The sequence below is a fragment of the Diceros bicornis genome, chromosome 1 (genome assembly GCF_020826845.1).
Source record: "Diceros bicornis minor isolate mBicDic1 chromosome 1, mDicBic1.mat.cur, whole genome shotgun sequence".
NCBI lineage: Eukaryota > Metazoa > Chordata > Mammalia > Perissodactyla > Rhinocerotidae > Diceros > Diceros bicornis.
In genome coordinates, this window is record NC_080740.1 from 306,914 (window position 1) to 328,101 (window position 21,188).

At 59.2% G+C, this 21,188-nt stretch overlaps 1 protein-coding gene across 1 annotated transcript in view; it reads left to right on the forward strand.

Moving 5' to 3' along the window:
• The window catches only part of WNT3A (Wnt family member 3A), a 41,124-nt gene extending 24,744 nt beyond the window's left edge, over window positions 1-16,380 (forward strand). Inside the window, exons 3-4 of the mRNA XM_058553404.1 lie at window positions 10,765-11,030; window positions 15,901-16,380. Of these exons, the coding sequence (XP_058409387.1) occupies window positions 10,765-11,030; window positions 15,901-16,380 (746 nt within the window). The remainder of the gene's footprint in view (window positions 1-10,764; window positions 11,031-15,900) is intronic.
• The last annotated feature ends 4,808 nt before the right edge of the window (window positions 16,381-21,188 follow it).

The following is a 21,188-nucleotide window of genomic DNA, read 5'->3' on the forward strand; positions in this document are numbered from 1 at the left end:
ATGGCCCGGGAGGGAAGAGCCTGCCAGGTGCCCCAGAGAGAGGCCAGCCCCGGGGGGCCATTGTGGAGGCTCCCGCTTGCCCCCCGGCTGCGCTCGGCGTAATCAATCTGATTGGATTAGGGTTGGGCGACCCTAATCATGTCAGAGGTCACCCGGGCTTTGTGGCGGGGTCCACGGGGAGCCTGGCCACCCCTGCTGAGGTGGCCTCGTTGAACAGAGCTTATCACCGCCCAGCCGGCTGAGATGAGGGGCCAGCCCTGTGTGTGCGTGTGCGAGTGTGTGTGTGTGTGCAGGGTGTGTGAGGATCCGAGGGACAGGGTGTGCTCACACCTCCTGCTTCCAGCATCCACGCACACACAAACATGCACTCCGCACCCTCTGCCTGGCCTGGGTTGGCCGGGTGGACCCCTGAGAAGCTGCCCTTGCGGAAGGAGGGGCTGGGCGCCTGGGGTGAGCTGCCCACTCCTGCTCCAGAGGCAGCAGGACCATGTAGCCTGTAGTTGTGGGGCAGAAAGCATTTGAAGAATTTTGAGTGCACGAGGCTGGTGCACGATTGCTGCTTATCTGTCCCGTCCCGCCCCCCACACACAGGCCCCTGGCACCTGAAGGGCTTGCTTTCCCCAAGGGCTGGCCAACACCCACTCTTGACCCCTGTGAGGTGATGGGGTGGGGAGGCCACAGAGTGGGGAAGGCGGGTCACGGTTCAGTGCCAGCGGACAGGCCTGGAGGAGGCCCTGCCCCGGCCATGCCCCTGGGGAGCTTGGTGGCCGTGGCAGGCCCCGGGTCCAGGCCAGTGGGCTTTCTGGTGGCTCGTGGCTTTGTGGGGAGCTGGGCTCTCAGCTGGGTGGGGCGTCTCACCTCAGAGAAGTGGAAAGGGCCCTGAAGGGTGTGTCGCCCAGTGTGGAGCCGGCCCTAGTGCCTCTCCGCTGGTACCCCAGCACGTCAAGGTGAGCGGGCAGGGCGTGGCTCCCAACTTCGTTGTCAATGGCCCCAGACACTGGGCCCTGCCCGCGTCTGTCCATTAGCTCAGTGCCCTCAGTGTGGGCCAGGAGCTCTGGGCAGCAGTGGCTTGTCCCAGGACCCCAAGCCTGGGCCCCAGTGGCTTCCCTCACGAGGAGACTCAGCCCAGCCTCTGATCCCAGCACATGAGCCACTGCGGCTCCCCATGGGGTCCCCAGGCCCAGAGGACCCAGGACCTGCCCCTGTCTGGGGTGTCCCCAGCGGCCCCAGGGAGCTGGATGCCAGTAGAGGTGGGCCAGCCCTCACCACGGGGTCTGCACCTGGACCTCACCCTCTGGGCAGCTGAGTTGCCCAGACTGACACCCTCAAAGCACGTTATGTCAGAGTCCCAGCTAGTTCCCTAAGACGCCATGAGCCCCTCGAGGCAGGGTCCAGGGTGTCAGTCAAGTTCTCAGCAGTGTAAGCTGGGTGCTGGAGGCCTCTCCATCCCCCTGCCCCTGCAGGTCAGCCCTGGGACTAGCCTCACATCTTCCATGTTCTCTCTGGGGAGCTGGGCTGGGGAGGAGCAGGAGAGGGACACACAGCCGTCCCCTCCCGGGCTGAGCCCCTTCCCGCGTCCAGGCTCCAGGGGGTGGTCTGCCAGCCTCCCTGTGTGTCCACCCAGCCTGCGGAGGGGCCGGCTGCAGGCACGGGGCTGGGGCAGGCTGGCCAGGACGGCACAAGCCACAGGGCTCAGGAGGGGCTCCTGAGGGAACTGGCGTTGCGGAATCCAGGTTGCGACCCCTGACCCCCATCCGAAAGTGTTTCGGTTCACGGTGGCTGGGGGCTCGGCGGGCTCCGTGGCCTCCCCCGTATATCATTAACTCTCCCCAGTGGGAGGGGGTGTAAGGGGCCAGGAGAACCGGGACGCCCCACCGCGCCTGGCTCAGAATACAATGTCCCCGCGACGACGACAAGATTAAGCACAAGAGAGAAGTGAAATGCTGCTGGCGATTCACACGCCCTTGGAGCGCGAGTTAAAGCGTGTGAATGGCGCGCTCCCCTCGCGCCGCCGGCCCCTCGGCCGCGCATACCTCCCGGTTGCTATGACTGGCTTGCTATGGCCTAATCGCCGACGAGGGGGAAATTCATATAAAATATCGCGGGCCATTGTGGGCCTAACGCGGCGTGACAGTGGTTCACAAAGCCGGATTCATTAGCCCCAGCAGGTAATCAGGACGCTGGCCGCGCTGCCAGCCAGGCGGTGTCAGGGGCCGCAGCCGCAGAGGGGCGCGGGCGCATTCCGCTCTCAGGTGGCTCCCTCCTTGGTGCAGGACGGGCCACAGGATTACCACTTGCTGTCGCGACTGCCCCTCCCAACCTCGCTCCAGGACCAGGGAAGGTGGGCGCCATGGGAGGGGTACCTGCCAGCTGAGGGCTCTGGCCAGTCCTCAGTCTGTCCAGCGGCACCCAGCAGGGCCGCGGTTTCCCCCTTGTGTTGGGGCTTCGGTCTGGGAAGAGATACCAACCCACCGAACCCTCTAGAAGAGCCCTTGGGCCCTCACCTGCCAGGCAGGCAGAGCCAGGAGCAGCCGGGGAGGGTGGGAGGCAACCGGGAGGAGGCACCACTGCTGTGCTCCCCTGGGCCTTGAGGGTGTGCTGGGGGGTATGGCGTGGGCGAGGGCACCCAGCAGTCTCTATGACCCATGGCGACGCTCTGTGGGGGCGGGGCAGAGACAGGCCCCACGGAGGCTCAGCACCGTGAGAGCCGTTTGCCCACCCTGGGCTCTCCGCAGGCCCGCTCTGCCATCATGGCTGCTGCCATGAGAACTCGCGCCGGGAGGGCCCAGGCCAGGTGGTCCAGCAGTGGAAGGGGGTTCACCTGCACACCTGGAGAGAGGAGCTGCAGTAGGCGAGCTCAGGGAGCTTCGCTGGGGGCGTGGGGTGGGGGCGCTGGGAGCCGGGACCTCCTGCCTCAGGCAGGCCACTGTGGTTGTAGCCGTGGTTCCGGGGGCTCCTCGGAGGCAGGAGACCCTGACCCCAGCTGCACCCCTCTGCTGACGTGTGGGCAGCACCACCCCCAGCGTCATGGGCTGTCCGGTGCCAAAGTCAGCACTGCCCGGAGGAGAGACAGAGTGCGGGGGAAGCCCAGGGGAGGCACGCCCAGGGGAGGGAGTGCGTCCTGCGGGCCACAGGTCAGCCAGGGGAGGCTCTAACAGTCAGGCCCTGCAGCTCCCAAGGAGGTCGCTCCCCACCCTGTTCCAGGCTGAGTCCCTGCCTGGCCACCAACTGACAGCAGCCAGGACCCTGAGTCCCAGGGGCCAGTGGCCGAGGGCCTGGCTTCACAGAGGGGCCAGGCCAAATGCGTGACCCACCATGAGGGTGGGGGGTGTCAGAGTGTCTGAAACCCCCCAAGTTAGCCCTGTTCTTGTCAGTCTAATGGGGGAGTGTATCAGAGACCACCCCCCCAATGGTGAGCCCCAGGGGCCCCCCTCCCACACACCTGCTGGGTCTGGCCACTGCCCAGAAGAGGGGCCTGAGTTGATCTGGGCCCTAAGGGGGCTCAGCCCGGGATGCGTCAGAATCATCTGGGACCCTTTACAGATATAGATGCCCCCCACCCCCAGGACTGTGGCCCCAGGTCCACTGGTGGGCCTGCAGTTATGCACTGCCCGGGGGTGACCCCTGCTGGGGCAGCCCCCAGGCCTGGTTCCCTGCAGAGCTTCCCGAGGGGCCTACCTGGGTAGACCCCACAGACAGAACGTCCCAGGAGCTTGATCTCACTGTTCAGTGATCCCCTTCCAGAAACTTCCACTGCCTGGGGTCACCCTTGTGAAAAAAGGCCACTCCAATGCCTCCTGCTCAGCCAGTGTCAGCCTCCACAGCCCTCTCCTCCCAGGAGAGGACAGGCTAGCATCACCCCTCAGCCATAAGGCAGCTCAGGTCTCTGCTGCCTCAAGGCTGCAGCCACAGAGACAGCCTGGTAGAGTCTCAGGACCTCTAGCTGGGGGTGCAGGAGCCTCTCCCAGGAACCCCGTCTGGGCTCAGCACTTGCTGCTGTGCAGCCTCGGGCCAGTGGCTGGTGGGCTCTGAGCCTCCACACATCACTGGGGCTGAGAGGGCCCATGGTGGTGGCTCAGCAGAGAATAGCGCCCCTCTTCCTGTCTGGGCTGGTTCTCTCAGCGGTGATAAAAGGATTTGCCTCTGGGAGGTGATCTCCCTTCCGTTCCTGTTGAAGCAGCCTCCTGGGTCATCTCCCCACGGACAGGTGAGCCCTGGGACAGAGACAGCAGCCAGCTTGTCCATTTAGAACATAGTCCGTGCTCAATAAATAGTTAACCGACCAGCTTCATGATGGAACATGAAAGACGAGGCCCTTGGAATGACGTTCTTGAACTTTCTTCAACACATGGGACTTTGGAAATATAGCCTTCTTTTCTGAAGTTAAAAGGTCCTTTTCTGAAATTATGATAGCTATTTTTTATATCATATAGGCATATTTTATATGTCTTACCCTCTCACAACAAAGTAACAGCACTTGACAATCCTCTTTCAGACCAAATGATCGCTGGTACTTGACAAGCCCGTGAAATCTAAATCTGGAAACAAAGGAGTTGTTAATATCCTTTCGTTCTAAGTTCTGAGACCCACGGAGGCCAAGTAACCCCCAAAGCCCATCTCACAGGTAACACTCCACTCCCCGTATCTAGGGCTGCACTGGCCTTGGCTGTGATGGGGCCCTGCCAGGTGGCTCTTCCTGCCCTCCTCCAGATGCCCAGCTCTCACCACACAGGACTCCCTCACATGCCCCATCCTCAATATAGATGGATGGATGGATGGGTAGGTGGGTGGATGGATGGATAGGGGATGGGTAGATGGTGGATGGATGGTAGATGGATAGATGGATGGATGGATGGATGGTGGATGGTGGATGGATGGATGGATGGATGGATGGTGGATGGATGGATGGTGGATGGATGGTGGATGGATGGTGGATGGTAAATGGATGGTGGATGGATGGATGGATGAAGGATGGATGGATGGGTGTGGATAAAAAGATAGATGGTAGATGGATGGAAGGAAGGATAGATCATTGATAGTTTGCATGGACTCAATAAATAATTGCTAATGAGACAACAGCAAGTTTCTGGGAACATGGTTTCCCCAGTCTAAGATGCTTGTCTTATACAATGAATCTGTCACTCAATTCCCTTTCTTCTTCCTTTCCCAACCCCTGAATGCAGTGTGGGAATAAGAGTCCTGGGCCTGAGCAGATCAGGCCTGAGGTAGCTCAAAAGGTTTATGTAGGCCCCCTTCAGTGATGTGGTGAACTGGCAGTGTTGGTCTTAAGCACCCCTCCCAGTAGCCCGCATCCCCTCCTCCTCTCTTGACCTCCCACAGCCCGTTCGCAAGAAGGCATTTTGCTGGTGATGGAGGTGTTTCCAGTCTCATCTCCAAGATGCGATTCCCTTCCCAGGACAGGATGGCTCCCCCGACCAGCTGCCTCTATTGTGTCAACAGAAGCAGGAACCTCTGACAGAGAGCCCCGTCTCCCTCCTTGTAAACTGAGGCTGCTTACCAGGGGTCACGACCTTGTTCAAACTCCGGGGAAATTTGATAAAAGCAATAGGCTCTCTATCCAGAGAGATGCATTAGTTTTGAGTCGCACCCTGTCATTCATGCTCACCGTGTGGGGAGGGTTATGAACCCTTGAAGCCCCCTCCCCCATGGGGTGTCGCCTGAGCATTTTGGGGTCTTCCTTCTGCATGGTCTCAGGATGCGTTTTAACTTTTTCTTTGGAAATCATCATAGACTTAGAGATGCATTGCAGGAGAGGCAGCGAGAGTCTGGGTATCCTCCAGGCCTCCCCAGGGTGATGTAGCACGAGCCCAGCTGTGTCCGTCTAAACTGGGTTCCATCACTATTCACCAAAATCTAGACTTTGCCTAGATTTCACCCGTTTCTCCACCACTGTCCCTGTCTGCCCATGGCCCGTGCGTGTCCGTTGGGCTCCTCGCCCAGCCGCGCCCTTGTGCTCTGGAGACCGGGAGGAGCCCGGTCAGGGTTTGTCTGATGTATGATGCAGGTCTTTGGATAGAATGTCCTGGAGCCTCCTGTCCGGAGGCACGTCGTGTCCATCTATCTGTCCCGTTGCTGGTGCCGGCTGCCCCGATCCCTCAGTGAGGCGGGTCTGCCAGGTTCTCCAGTGCAAAGTTACCCTGTTTCCCTCTGGGGTCTGTCAGGACCTCGGGGAGCTGCTCAAAGACCTGTGTCTTCAGTTTTAAAAGGGACTTTCTTTGCCAGAACAAACCGTCTCCCGTTTTTCTGACAGCGGCCTTGTGGCCTCTTCGTGGAGGCTTCTTTTCTCCGTGAACAAATTGAAGGCTGCTCCAGGCATCCTCAGCTGTCAGGACATCACCTGTGAGGAGCCGCCCTCCTCATCTGGCAGAAGGGGAAACTGAGGCCCACAGGCGAGGGACTTGCGCAAGGTTGCACAGCTGGCTGGTGACAGAGCTGGGCAGGAATGAGTTCTTTTTCCTCCAAGTTCAAGGGGGAGCCCCCCCCCCCACTGCTCTCCCTCTCAAGTGTGTCTGGCGGCCCTGGGCTCGATAAGCAGGGATCTCCAAGCCCTTGCTCACAGCGGGGTGAGGCCCTCGGCTCAGCTTGCTCTTGCCTTATCTCAGAAGCCGGAGAGGGTGGGGGCAGAGCTGAGCCAGGCTCCTCTTGCAGGAGCCGGCCCTGAGCCCGGGGAGGGCAGGTTGGGCCGGGGCTGGGGGAAGGTACTCAGGCCCTGGAGAATCCAAGCCTTGAGAAGGGCCACCAGAGAGGGTGCTGTGGGGAAGGCACCAGGAGTGCCCGGGACATAGTGGAAGCTGGGAAAACCCCATCCACAGCCCCTAAGCCAGGCTCACTGCACTGCCACCCCCCACCCCCCAAGGGGAGGGGCAGCGTGAGTCCTTGAGAAGATAAAATAAGGGCGGGGGCTCTGCTGAGTGGAGGGCTAGGAGGGGAAGGGGTCTGCATCCAGCACATGCTGGCCTGTATTCACTCGGCACCTTGGGCCAGCAGAAGGCCACTCCAGGCCTGCCTGTGAACTGACGGGTTATATCATGAAAGAAAAATGGGGCGTCTTGGGGAGGCAGCTGCCTGGCTGGTCTTTGGGAAAGGGGATGGTGAGGGGAGCTGTCCTGGATCTCTGCAAGGATGAGCTGAGCCGGGAGGGGCAGAGAGCCGGCCCCGTGGGGAGGGCCTGCCCAGGTGGCTCAGACTCTGCGGCCTCCCTACCATCTCCTCCGACCAGGCCCTCGCTCCCCAACAACCATCTGTGGCATAGGCCTGGGGCCCTGGATTGGAAACAAAGGGTGACCCAGACACAGTCGCACCTCGGGGAGCTTCCAGGCCGGGATGAGTCTGGGGGCAGCCAAGCCGAGCGGGTGTGGGAGGGAGCCCCGAGGGCTGCGTGGGGCCAGGCGTGGATCGCGCCCTGACTGCGTGGCCAGGACCCTGGCCTGTGCCCCACAGATCGGGAAGGGGGACGTGGCAGGTGCTGCACCAGCAGAAGAGCAGCTGGAAAGAACCTGTGGAAGGACTGGGAGGGCAGTAGGTGGGGCAGGAGGCGGCGGTGTGGGGGTCAAGCAAGGGCACCTGGGAAAGAACTCGAGAAGAGGCTGGGCAGGGCCAGGTGGGCGTCAGACAAAGCACCCTGCCTACGGCGTGCAAGCATGCGTGTGTGTGTGTGTGTGTGTATCTGTGTGTGTCTGTATGTGCATGCATGTGTGTGTGTGTGTGAAAGTATGTGTGTCTGTGTGTGTGGCGCACATGTGTGGATAGCAGGGAGGAGGCTGGAGGCTAGGGGTAGGGGTCCCAACAGGAACCTCTTCTGCTGCAGGAGGGAGATGCTGAGGGCCGGGCTGGACTCACAGGGAAGGGCCGGGATGGACAGGGGGTCACCGCGGGAGGCCAGAGCCACCTTCAGGCTTGGGCAGTCCCTGACAGAGCAGGTGGTAGAAGGTGGAGACGGAAGAAATGGGGGGTCCCTTTCTGCGTTTGTGGCTGGGTAACATGGCCCCGGAGCTTCCGGCAAGCAGTGAGAATCCACGCCTGCTCTGGGCAGAGCTCAGAGAGGACACAGGTGGCCAAGGCCTGCAGAGGGCCGTCAGGAACTGTTGGAAAATCCACGGAAAGAGTCTCCAAAAGCAGGTGTGCTTGCTGCTGGGTGGAGCCAGAGGGGCACGGAGGCTGGTGTGGAGGGCACTTCCTCAACACATTCCTCTCTGTGTATTCTTGGTATTGAAGTAAATGTGCTTTTCTCGGTGACAGGAGTGTGTGGATGTGAAAGCAGCTGTGTGGGTGAGTCTGAGTGTGTGCACGCTGCCAGCTGGAACCCCATCTCTCCATTCCCCTGCCTCTGCCTGCCTGGGCTTTAGGGCACCCATGCTCAGCTGCAAACCTGGGAGCAGGTGAGCTCATGCAGCTGGAGGAAGTGTGGGGAGCAGCCCCCAGCCTCTGCTCACTCCCCAGGGTGGAGCCCACCTGCTCATCCCCCTCCCAGGATGAGAGCCCCCTGGCATTGATGTGGGGTAAGGAGGCGGCAGCCCCCCAGGATGACTGTCCTGAAGCCCCACGGGGGCCGCTGGGAGCCCCAGCATGGTCCAGACCTGCCGAGGAGCCTCTGCCCAGGAGGAGCTCAGGGACACACAGGGCACAGGTCCCTCGCCCAGCACAGAAGGCACCTGTCGGTCCTGTTCACACATCTTTCCTGCTCCCCTCTCCCTCCTGCCAGTTCTGGGCCTAAGGAGAGACAGGAGTCAGAGCCAGGAAAGGTGGGGTGCATGGCCCCACATGACGGCAGTAGAGATGCCCCAGGGTACACCAGCTATCAGAGCCACACCAGGGTTCAGCCCTAGGCCTCCTGGGCTCCAAAGCCGGTGGCATTTTTGCCCAGATTTTTAAAATTCCTGCCAATCAGGGGCCAGCCCGGTGGCGTAGTGGTTAAGTTCACACACACCATTTCAGAGGCCCGTGGTTCACAGGTTTGGATCCTGGGTGTGGACCTACACACCGTTCATCAAGCCATGGTGTGGCAGCATGCAGTATACAAAATAGAGGAAGATTGGCACAGGTGTTAGCTCGGGACCATCTTCCTGAAGAAAAGAGGAGGATTGGCAAGAGATGTTAGCTCAGGGCCAATCTTTCTCACTAAAAAAAAAAAAAAAAAAAAATTCCTGCCAATCAGCAGGTAAGCTCCAAGAGGTCAACTTGCGCATCTTGCTCCCTGCTCTTTCTCAGCAGGACTTGGCAAACAGCAGGCGCCGCATACACGCATGTGGAACGGTGAGTGGAAGAGGGAGAGTTCCATCAGCCCTGTGCCCTCGTTCTCCACCCAGAGTGGAATATCCGCCCACTGCTTTCCCTCCGTCAGCTTCCTGCCTGTCCTTGAGACTAGCCACTCCAGGCTTCTGTCTACCAGGGTCAGGCTAGCCCCCGACGAGCACCCCCGGGCGGCCTCTCCAAGGCCCCACACCCCTTGTGTGATCCTGGTTGGATCAGCTTCTTCTTCCTAACCTCCAGCCCTCCCCCACTCCCCTTCTTGACTCACTTTCCCATGTGTGGAAGGAGGAGGCTGCATGCAGGGGCCCGGGCAGCTCCAATACCAGCCTTCGGGGTCAGTGGTGGCCTGGAGGCTGCTCTCCAGCAGGCACCCTGCAGCCCCTAGCATCTCCAGGCCCAGGCGCATGGGGCCAGCACAGGGCGGGTGCTCGCTGGAGGCCCCTGGTCTGTAGAAGGGTCCAGAGGAGGCAGCCCTTCAGCTGGGCCCCCTGGTGCCTGGTGTCCAGGGTGGAGGAGGGCAAGGTGTGCAGGCAGAACAAGCAGCACAGGTGGGCAGCATGCAGACCAGGAGCCACGCTCTGGGTGGGGCCGTCAGGCTGCTGGAAGCTTCCAGCAGCACACCTGGGCCGGGGACCTCCACCTCGGCTGTCAGAGCACAGGGAGGAGGCTGTTTCATCTGCCCGTTTCCAGTCAACATAATTATTTTGAGATTCACCCGTGCTCTTTTTCCTGTTATTGCTAAATAGAATTCCACTTTATGGCTACATCACCTTTTTAATTGAGCTATAACTGACATATAACATTGTATTAGTTTCAGATGTACAACATAATGACTTGATACGTGTATATACTGTGAAACCATCACCAGAAAAAGTCTGGTTAACATCCATCCCCTCACAATTACAATTTTTTTTCTTGTGATGAGAATGTTTAAGATCCACTCTGTGGGCGACTTTCAAATCTGCAAGACAGTCCCATGACCCACAGTCCATGCCCCACATCACGTCCTGGGCTGGGGGGTCACCCCAGTTTCACCTTGATGACACTTGGGAGCACCAGTACAGCTGTGACATCTGCTTCCTGGTCCTGCGTGGCCGCGGGTCTCCTCCGGGGTAAATACCGAGGACACGAGCGGCCGGGTCACACGGGTGGTGTCTGTCTTTAAGAAGCAGCCACACGGCTCTCCCAGAGGCGGCGCCCGTTTCTTTCCAGCCAGGAGGTGCGGGGTTCGATTCCCGCATCCTCGCCAGCACTTGCTCTGATCTGACCTTCTGCGTACAGCCGTCCCTGCGGGTCCCCACGAGAGCGCTGTCCGGCATCTTTTCCTGGGCTCCGCGGGTCCTCGCTGGGGGACGCGCACCCTCTCCCCCGCAGCCCTGCCTCTCGCCTCGATGACCTGTGAGCCCAGGTGGGGACCCAGGCCTCAGCGCAGGGAGAGGCGGCGCAGGCCCGGTCCGCCACCCCGGACCGCCAACCTGTGGCCTCTCCCCGCAGCCACCCGGGAGTCCGCCTTCGTGCACGCCATCGCCGCGGCCGGGGTGGCCTTCGCCGTGACGCGCGCGTGCGCCGAGGGCGCGGCCGCCATCTGCGGCTGCAGCGGCCGCCAGCAGGGCTCGCCGGGCGAGGGCTGGAAGTGGGGCGGCTGCAGCGAGGACATCGAGTTCGGCGGGATGGTGTCCCGGGAGTTCGCGGACGCGCGGGAGAACCGGCCGGACGCCCGCTCCGCGATGAACCGCCACAACAACGAGGCGGGGCGCCAGGTAGGTCCGCGGCCCCCCTACCCCGTGACCCTGTCCCGCGCGTCCTGGGGGTGCCCCGGGAGACCCCTCTGACCACGGCCCTGCGTGTCCTGGAGTGTGCACACCCACAAGGGGCCCCAGGCACAGCGGAGGGGCCAGCCCAGGCTGGAGGGGCGGTGAGCGCAGACCTGGTGCTTATCCAGGTTGGGGCAGCCCAGAGGTGAAAGACTGTACACAGACCAGTCTGGGTAGAAAACGGAGAACAGAGGAAGAAAGAGAAACTGGGGGATGGATCGGCTGGCAGGGACCAAGCTATGAAGGGCTTTGTGAGCCCTGCTGGGAAGGAGGAGGTCAGAAGCTGAGGGGGACGCTCGAGGCCTGACTGCTGAGGGGAAGCGGTGGGTGTAGGGATGGAGAGGCGGCGTGCCAGAGACTCAGCACAGAGATGGCGCCAGTGGAACCCCGGGGGGTTGCAGACGGCTGAAGGGTGGACAGGGACCTTCAGCTGACAACAACAAGGAACTAAGTGCCTCGGACCGATCTTCCTGAAGACAAGGACGGACACAGGATGAGACAGACACCCTGATGAAGTAGGGAACAGTCCCTCTGTACAGTCACCTGACTCATCACGGAGCATGCAGTGCAGTAAGAGCAGGAAATGGTCCCTCAATAAATGCTGCTCAGTTGATTGGGTCACAATACGGAAAAAAAATTAACTTTGACCCCTGCCTCACACCATATATACAATCAATTACAAACCCAAATGGGAAAGATAAAACAAAAAACGTTTAGAAGAAAACATAGCAGAACATCTCTGTGACCTTGGAGTAGGCAGAGATTTCTTAGGCCAAAAAAGCACTCAAATGAAAGAAAAATGTAATGATGTGAACTATATTAAAGTAAGAACATCTGTTCTTACTTTATCACTCCTCAGTTTAGGCTGGGACCCTGAGGAGTAAAGGAAAACCAGAAGTAGACCAGCCCCTGTGCACATGTGCAGGCTAAAAAAATCTCAAGACCTAATTGCTGGTATCCCCACACACCTGGAAAAAGCAGATAGATGCTCTCCGGAGGATGATAACCTCCTGCAAGGCTGAAAAATTATTCTACAAATGATTTTTCAAACACAATGTCCAACACATAATCAAATAAAACCTGTCACATGAGCTGATGACACAGTGAGTGGTAATCAGCAAGAACGACACAAACAAGACTGCAGATACTGGAATTATTAGACAGATTATGAGAAAAATATGCTTATGTTCACAAAGTTGAAATGCAAGCTTGAACATTTCAGCAGGGAACTGGAAGCTATAAAAATAATACAATAGATTTGGGAAAGAATCACTTAGAAATTGTAGAACTGAAGAATGAAGGGGGACTTCCAGTTAAAGACAACAAACCAAACACAACCATTTCCCTCTGCACCTCCTGGGTGCTGGTAATATAGTGGTGAGCAGAGCCGCCTTCTTCTGCACCTCCTAGAGCCCTCTAAAATGATAATGAATTTTAAAATAAATAAATAACTCTTGAGGACATGGAAAACAAAAGAGGTGACAATGGCAACAGAACTGAAAGCTAAAGCAGATAGATGAACACCTGGGTCTTAGTAAACCCAAGACAGCTGTGTCTTAAGCCAGTAGAGGAGAAATCTGAGAATTACCAGGAATTACTAGTATCAGGAATCTTAAGAAATAAAGCTACATATGAGACTGAAAACAGGAAGATTGGTTGAAACTCTGTCTTCAAAGCACTTTATAACCCACCAGCTCTTCTGTCCAACTCCCTGAATGCAGACAGCACCTCTCCTCCAGCACGGCAGAAGTCTGGAGCCTCCTGCTCTAGAAGGGTGAAGCAGCGAGTGTCAGGACTGTGGGACACTGCGCAGGCCTCACAGAGGGTGAGGCTGCCCAGGTGGAAGCGTCTGTCTACAGACACATTTCTCGTCCTAATATCCTAACGCCACAGTGAAGCTCCATTACCCTCTGGACGGAAGAATGGAAGATTCTCCCCTGGGAATCAGACGAACCCAAGAGAAGAGACTTAAAGACACTGACCTCAAGGAAACAGAGTGGCCAGGTCACTCTGTGGTGAGGGCCCACGTTGACCAGTCGGTCCTGTGCATAGGAGATCCCAGGTGTCCCACTGTTAAATATTGGCAGACAGGCAAGGAGCACAGACATCTGAGGATGGCCTCCAGCAACCACAAGGTAAAGATCAAAACAAAACTTGTGGGAAGAGACGTTGCAAAGACATGAAAACTTCAAAAACTATCACCATCCCCAGAGAGAGAAACACTGTATCCATGAAATTGGAACAGGGCGTTAATTTAAAAGAGCATTCAGAGAAAATAAAAAGAGCTCTTAGAAATTAACAATAGGACAGCAGAGGGGCCAGCCTGGTATAGTGGTTAAGTTTGAGTGCTCTGCTTCAGCAGCCCGGGGTTCACGGGTTCAGATCCTGGGCACGGACCTATGCACCACTTATCAAGCCATGCTGTGGCAGGTGTCCCACATAAAATAGAGGAAGATGGGCACAGATGTTAGGTCAGGGCTAATCTTCCTCAGCAAAAACGGGAGGATTGGCAACAGATGTTGGCTCAGGGATAATCTTCCTCACCAAAACAAAAAAAAAGACAGAAAAATAGGACAGCAGAAACAAAACTCTGAGCATAAAAGTTGGAAGATAGTTGAGACACCCTTCCCTTAAATTAGAGGAAAAGAGACCAAGAGATGGAAAATAGGAAAAAGTAGAAAATATGGAGGGTGTGTCCTAAACAGACAATGATGAATCCTAAAGAGACAATGATGAACAGAGACAAGGAAGTTGGCAAAGAAATAAGGCAGGAAGGTTCCCAGGACTGAAGATCATGGGTTCTAGACCAAACAGGCCCAGTAAGTGACTAGTACAGCAAAGGGAAGGCAGATCCAGACATGCCAAGAAGTCCACAGCCTGCCCCATGGAGAGACCCTCCAGCTTCCCAGGAGAAGGCTTGGGTTTCACACAAAGGATCAGGAATCAAAATGGCATCAGAATTTCCAAGAACAATGGAGGCTAGAATGAAATGGAGTGACGTCCTCAGAATTCTGAGGGGAAAAAATGCTTTAAGCCAAGAATTTTATACCCAGCTAAACCATCTTTTCAACTTTTCAAGAAGAAAAGATTCCATTTTTAGACATGCAAATTTCGCAAAATTTACCAAAAGCCTCTGAAAAAGATGTCTCCAAGAAGATGAAAGCTTCTTAGAACACCTGGTGTGTCTGAACGTCTTGAGGATATTTAGACAATTAAGGGAGAATCTGAGGCTGAATCCATGATAAGTACAGTAAAGACAGCAACAACAAAACGTTTTGTGGGAAAGGAAAAATAATCATATCACATGGCACAGCTGAGCGTGACATTTAACAGTTTCAACACCGTCAGCACCGAATATTGATTTAACTGAACTTACGATGTAGTTTTTAGGGTGCAAGAAGTGTGCATCAGAGTGGTGACATGGTGAGGGCTGTAGACCATGCACAACACTCAAAATGGAGAAGTAGCAAGACGAACATTTCACCGGAGGTCTCAGAGAGGCAAGGCGCTGCCCTGGGTGGTCCGGAAAGTGCTCAGAGTGTGGGGGCAGAGATCCTGTTTTCTCAGCAGGTCTTGGGAACTCTTGGACTCTTTAAAGTGGGTGCACATGTGACTTTGATCAAAGTAAAATTAACAGACTGAGGAGGCACAGGTGGGATGCCACACTCCTCTTGGAAAAAAGAGAATGGAGGTGAGACAGAACATGATGGGGGGTGACAGATGCCATGGGAAAGGGACAGTTCGAGAGGGAAGGGTTGAAGAAACCGCAGGGAGAGGGGGCAGGGTGGAGGCAGCCTCTGGGTGTAGAGCCCACTGAAGCCTTAGACCTGCACTGTCCAACAGGAGTGTAATAGGAGCCACACACGTCGTTAAAATTTTTCTACTAGTCACATTTAACAAGGAAACAGGTGAAATTCGTTTTAATACTAAATTTTATTTAACCCAATGTATCCAGCCTATCACCATCGCAATGATGCAATCAGCACCAAAATGGTGGCTGAGATCCTGCACACCCTCTTCTGGTGTGGAGTCCAGGAACTCAGTGAGACGCGCGTGTGGTTTGCTCTCACACCCCTTCTCAGTTTGGACCAGCCCCATCTCAGGGGCTGACGGGGCTGCTGCCCACCACTGCTGCCGCTGCCCACCACCTGCTGCCTGCCACAGCCTTAAACTGTTCTCATTAAGTCACTCCACCTTCCCCCAAAGAGATAAGGAAAGAGAACCTGCAGCTCTCCAATGCCACGGGGAGAAACACACACACTCCTCCCCAGGCCCTGCCCCTTGTTCACCCTCGGGCCCCCAAGGCCCACAGCCTTGTCCCCCAGCACTGCCTCTCTTCTCCTTTTCCCGCTCCCTTACAGTCCTGGGCTTCCTGGGCCCTGAAGGTGCCCCGCTCAAGCCACTCCCATTACCCGTGCTCCGGTCAGCCTCCAGCCTTGCCCCTAGCCCGTGTCCTACGAGCAGTATTGGGCTCTCCTGGTCGGAGTGGACGTCTTCCTGCCTGCGGGCCGGCACTTACACCGCACGTGTCACAGCCCCTTCCTGCCTTCCCTCAGCCATAGATGCTGTGCTCCCCAGAGATCTCGGGTCGGCGGGGGTAGGCATACCACACGAAAGGAGTGGCGCTGGGGGCCCACGGAGAGGGCACCTGCTCCGCCTGGGAGCCGGGCGCTTTCTGGAGCAGGCAGGTGGGCTGGGTTTGCCAGGCGAGCTTCGGGGGACTGCAGGCAAGGAGCACCGTCAGGGGAGACCGGCCCCGCGCAGACGGACCGGGGCCCCGGCCGGCCTGACACCCCTCGCCCGCGCGCTCCTGCAGGCCATCGCCAGCCACATGCACCTTAAGTGCAAGTGCCACGGGCTGTCGGGCAGCTGCGAGGTGAAGACCTGCTGGTGGTCGCAGCCCGACTTCCGCGCCATCGGCGACTTCCTCAAGGACAAGTACGACAGCGCCTCGGAGATGGTGGTGGAGAAGCATCGCGAGTCGCGCGGCTGGGTGGAGACGCTACGGCCGCGCTACACCTACTTCAAGGTGCCCACGGAGCGCGACCTGGTCTACTACGAGGCCTCGCCCAACTTCTGCGAGCCCAACCCCGAGACGGGCTCCTTCGGCACGCGCGACCGCACCTGCAACGTGAGCTCGCCCGGCATCGACGGCTGTGACCTGCTGTGCTGCGGCCGCGGCCACAACGCGCGCACCGAGCGGCGCCGGGAGAAGTGCCGCTGCGTCTTCCACTGGTGCTGCTACGTGAGCTGCCAGGAGTGCGCGCGCGTCTACGACGTGCACACCTGCAAGTAGCGGGCGCGGCGGGGCGGGCGGGGTCCTCCTGGGGGCGGGCTCCTCCCTAGATGGGGCTCCGGGGTGGGGGCGGGGTCCTCCCTAGATGGGGCTCCGGGGTGGGGGCGGGGCAGGAATTCCCGAGTCCCGCGGGAGTCGGGGGCCAGTGGGGCTCCTCCCTGGGGCGCGGGTTCCTGGGCAGGACCGGGCTCCTCGGTGGGGCGGGGTCCTGGAGGGGCAGGGCTCCTTGGCTGGGGACTCTGCCCACCGTCCCCCTCTTCCCCAGCGTGCCTGGTTCCATCCCCCCACCTCGTCTGTGTAGAGCGGCTCTCCTGGTGGAAACAGCCGCGGAAACCCCGTGGGGTGGCGTCCGGTCCCCTGCCTCCTCTGGGTCTGGGGGCCAGCCTCCAAATCCGGCGCTCTGGAACGTTTCAGGCGCCAGGAGGCCTGTGGCACTCCTCCCTGCGCCGGGGTCGGCCAACGCTCCGATCAGGAGCCCTGTGGGGAGAGCCTTCGTCCTGCAGAAACCCACCAACCCAAGCGGCTCGATCTGGGGGAGGAGATGGAGCCTGGCAGCGGGAGGCCGAGGAGGGGCATGGGCCCTGAGACCTGGCTCTGCCCTGGCTGCCTGTGCCCTGGCATTAGACATCTGGGCCCTCTTCCCAGTGACTGCTCCTACTGTCGCCCAAGCCCCAGCCAGGGCTCTCTCGGCCTGATCAGCTGTGCCCTCTACTTTGTAGCTGATGGAAAGTCCCACCACCTGACCCGCCCTCCTCCCTTCCTAACATCTCCCACCTGGGCCCCAGCCCGTACAGGGAGAGAAGCCAAGCCTGCTGTCCCTGCCCTGCCCTTGCCTCTTTCTTGGCCTCAGCACCTCCCTCAGTCGCCCTCATCCACAGCCCCTTGTAAGGGAAAGGCAGGAAGGAGGCCAGACTGCTGGGCTGCTCAGAGCCACTGGCTGTGCGGCTGTCCCTTCCCCCAGCTCCTTCAGTCTGCCTTGGAGGCTCACTTGGGGTTGGGTAGAGTTGTTTGGAAGTTTTGAGAGAATGAGTCCATAACCGTCCTGCAGAGAGAGGACCCACAGCCCCTCATGGCCAGAACTGACACCCAGGTCCTGCTGCTATGGCTCTGGTGTGCCAGATCTGTGTGCCACTGGCCATTGTGCTGGAGCCTGTAGCTGGCTGCTTGGCCCTCCTCACCTGACTTGTCCACCTGGCCTGGGAACAAGAGAGGTGGCAGAACCCCTATGCCGATGCCCGCAGGGACTTCCCACCACGTGCTCTTCGCTCAGCCTCTGCCACTGTGAAACGTCCCCACCCGCGCCCCCGAGGGCCCCCTCCAGGCAGAAGACAAGTGAGGCGGGGCTGACCTTCCTCTGCCTGGAATTTTGCATTTTTGGTTTTAATTTTATTTCTGATGCTGCTATATCCACCATACACTGGAGCTAGACAAACAGATGTGTTGTTGTTTTTTTCCTTTTCTTTCTATGAAAGAAATTATTTTAGTCATAGCTTGTGAGTTTCAAACAATGGGGAAACTAAAAAACAAAACAAAACAAACAAGAAGAAACAACCAAACAAGCCTTGTGGACTGTGCTGGATTTTTGGTGGTGGGTCTCTGGCGCAGGGGCTGGATGGGCGATGCCATGGGCCAGGATGGGAGCAGGCGGCAGCTCGAGTAGCTCGGAGACTCCTGGGGACTCCATGGTGGCCTCCAGAGCTGGAATTCCAAGGGAAGGAAGAGGGTGACACAAAGGGAAGGAGGAAGCAGCCGGTGGCCCGAGGTCTGGGGATAGACTAGAGACCCAGCAGAAGGCTCCGATGAGGGGCAGAGAAAGGGCAGCCGCCTGCCTGCTGCAGGGGCAAAGCTGAGGCCCAGCATGTCAGTGGTGCAGCAAGATGTGTGCCAAGCCAGACACAAACCACTTCCCCAACCATCCACGTTCAACGCGGAGCTTCACTCAGCCGACAGCCAAGCGCTGACTACATGGCTGTGCTCTCTGGGCTTGGGGATGTGGCCCCGGAGTGGGGTCTCCATCTCGGCCCACCACGGGGCACCCCGGAAGCCCCCTGTGGCTGGGAGACAAGACACGCTCCCTCAATGGAGGATCGCGCACCTGGAGGCTGGGAACCAGGCAGGCACTCTCCTGGGCCTGACCTCCTCCCGCCGCCTGCAAAGGCCAACTCAGTCACAACTCCTAGGGCTGGAATCCAGCTTGGAGGCCATGAGGACATCCCCACTGGCAGAGAGCCACTGCCTGAGGCCAAGACCCCCAAGGGCTCCCGGCCTGCCCCTGTCCCTCTCAGGCCAGGGGCCAAAGCTGCCCTGAACCCCTGACCTCCCGCACCGCAGGGCATAGCTCAGGCGTGCAAGGCTTGACAGGGGTCAATGGCCTCTAAGGGTAGAGCCGTCGGCATCTCAGCACCACACTCAGGACCTCAGGGTGGGGACAGGGTGGCCCTGTCTTTGGGAGACCCTGCCTGCCTTCCCAGGCCAGGCAGGGAGAGCCCCCAGGACAAGGAGCCTCACGGGGCCGCTCCCTGTGTGTCCACCCTCACTCCACGTTCTTGGGGGCAGTGCTGGATGGGGCCTCCAGAAACTGGGGGAGCTTTCCCAAGGCCACATCCTCGCCTCTCCTAGCTCCTCTCCCTGCTGTCTGTGCCCCACCATCCTGGCCTCTGAACCCTGCCCTAATATCCAGTCAGACCACAGGGAGGGAGAAAGCTGAGGTACAGGCTAGGATGGGGGAGGAAAGGGGGTGAGGGCAGGAGGCCCAGCGCCCACCCTGTCAAAGGGCAGGCCCAGCACAGCCACCCAGCTCGGGCTCTTGCTGGAAGGGAGGGGCCCGGGGTGGGGCAGGAGGAGGCCGAGCCAGGAGCCCCTCACTGGGAGGCCCGTGCTGGCCGAAGGTGGAAGGAGGGAACTCCAATGCAGCCGCATTGGGGCATCTGTGTGGCTTTGAGTGTTGAGGGGGCACACAGGAAGCTCCAGACACCCTCGGGGACTGACAGGGGCAGGCCCAGCCCACGCAGCTCACTGCCACCCCAGCTTCCTCCAAGGAGACCCAGAAGGAGCCCCCAGGTCTTGGGTTGGGGCCAGCCCCCTGCTCTGGTGGCATGCACCCAGGATCCCCTGTGCCCCCACCCCACTCAGCCCCTCAGCTCTGCTGTCCACTGCCTGTGCTCACCACCACCTCTCTTGGGCATAGATGCCAACCTGGCCCCCACCTCGGTGCCCACACCTGCCCTGGGTCAGCTCTGTGCCCAACACAGACATTTGACCAGGGGTTCCCTGGACACAGTGCTCCTGCAGCTGGAGCATCAGGGCCACACGGCATCCCCAAGGGGACAGAACAAAGGACTACCCTCTACCAACAGAGAACCATGGCTGGCTGGATAGGCATCCTGGTCAGGGGGGTGAGACCCAGGGAGGTCAGAGTGTCCTGGACAGGGGGTGCACGCTGAGAGTGGGGGGTCCTGGACAGGGGGTGCACGTGGAGAGTGGGGGTCCTGGACGGGGACGTGCACGTGGAGAGTGGGGGTCCTGGACGGGGACGTGCACGTGGAGAGTGGGGGTCCAGGACGGGGACGTGCACGTGGAGAGTGGGGGTCCAGGACAGGGGGTGCACGTGGAGAGTGGGGGTCCTGGACGGGGACGTGCACGTGGAGAGTGGGGGTCCTGGACGGGGACGTGCACGTGGAGAGTGGGGGTCCTGGACGGGGATGTGCACAGGGAGAGTGGGGGTCCTGGACGGGGACGTGCACGTGGAGAGTGGGGGGTCCAGGACAGGGGTGCACGTGGAGAGTAGGGGTCCTGGATGGGGACGTGCACCCAGAGAGTGGGAGTCCTGGAAGGGGATGTGCACTCGGAAAGTGGGGGTCCTGGACAGGGGGTGCCAACCCAGGGCAAGGGGACCTGGAGACCCAGGGAGGTCAGGGGTATCCAATCCCTAGCCCTGGCTGGGAGAGACGGTGGCAGGGTGTGGGGAGCGTCCTGTCGGCTGGAGAGCGGTGTGTGTGCCCATCTAGGGAGAGAGGGAGTGAGAGAAGCCTGGTGGTGGAAGGTCATGGCCTTGTCCCTCAAGACAGGGCCTGGGGTCCCCCCAGCCTCCCCTCCATCCCCTACCAGCCACACCGGTCTTTGCTGGAGGCTCCAGGCCACTGAAGACAGAGCTAGAGGGGGCCCAGCGGGGCAAAAGGACAGGCACAGACCCCAGGGCTCTGGACTCCCAGCGTCCCTCAGCCCAGCGGAAATCCTCCGTCAGCTCCCACGGCCTCGTGGGCTGACTCTGCCACATCCCACCCCAAGCCCATGGCCTCGTGCTGGCTGCTCCCCTACCAGGCCCATTGCGGGCTGGGTCACCCACTGCTCTGGCGCTGCAGCTGACCACTAGGGATTCAACTGAGGCCCCAAGTGGTCAGCCCAGGCCAGAAGGGCTGCAGGCGGACACTTTATAAAGAGGGAGCTGGTGATTAAGTACACAGGGCAGTGACCGAGGCCAGAGAACAGGCAGGCGATTTCCCCCACAGGGGTGAGTCACCAGCAGGGGGGACCCTGAGCCCAAACAGCCCTCCAGGCCATCCTGGTACATAGAGCCAGATTGGACACTCCCTACAGGGATCAAGCCTGGAGGTGGGGGTGCCCCACCTGAGACACCCGTGGGCCCTGTCCAGGCACAGAGACAGCACAGCGGAGAGCACCTCTGAATCCGGGCCAGGCGGGAGCTGCCCTCATTGGCACCTGCTGGGAACGGGGTGCTGGGGGCTCCACAGATGAAAGGTCTGGAGAGATGGGCTGGTGGGATGGGGGCGTGAGCACAACCACAGGGT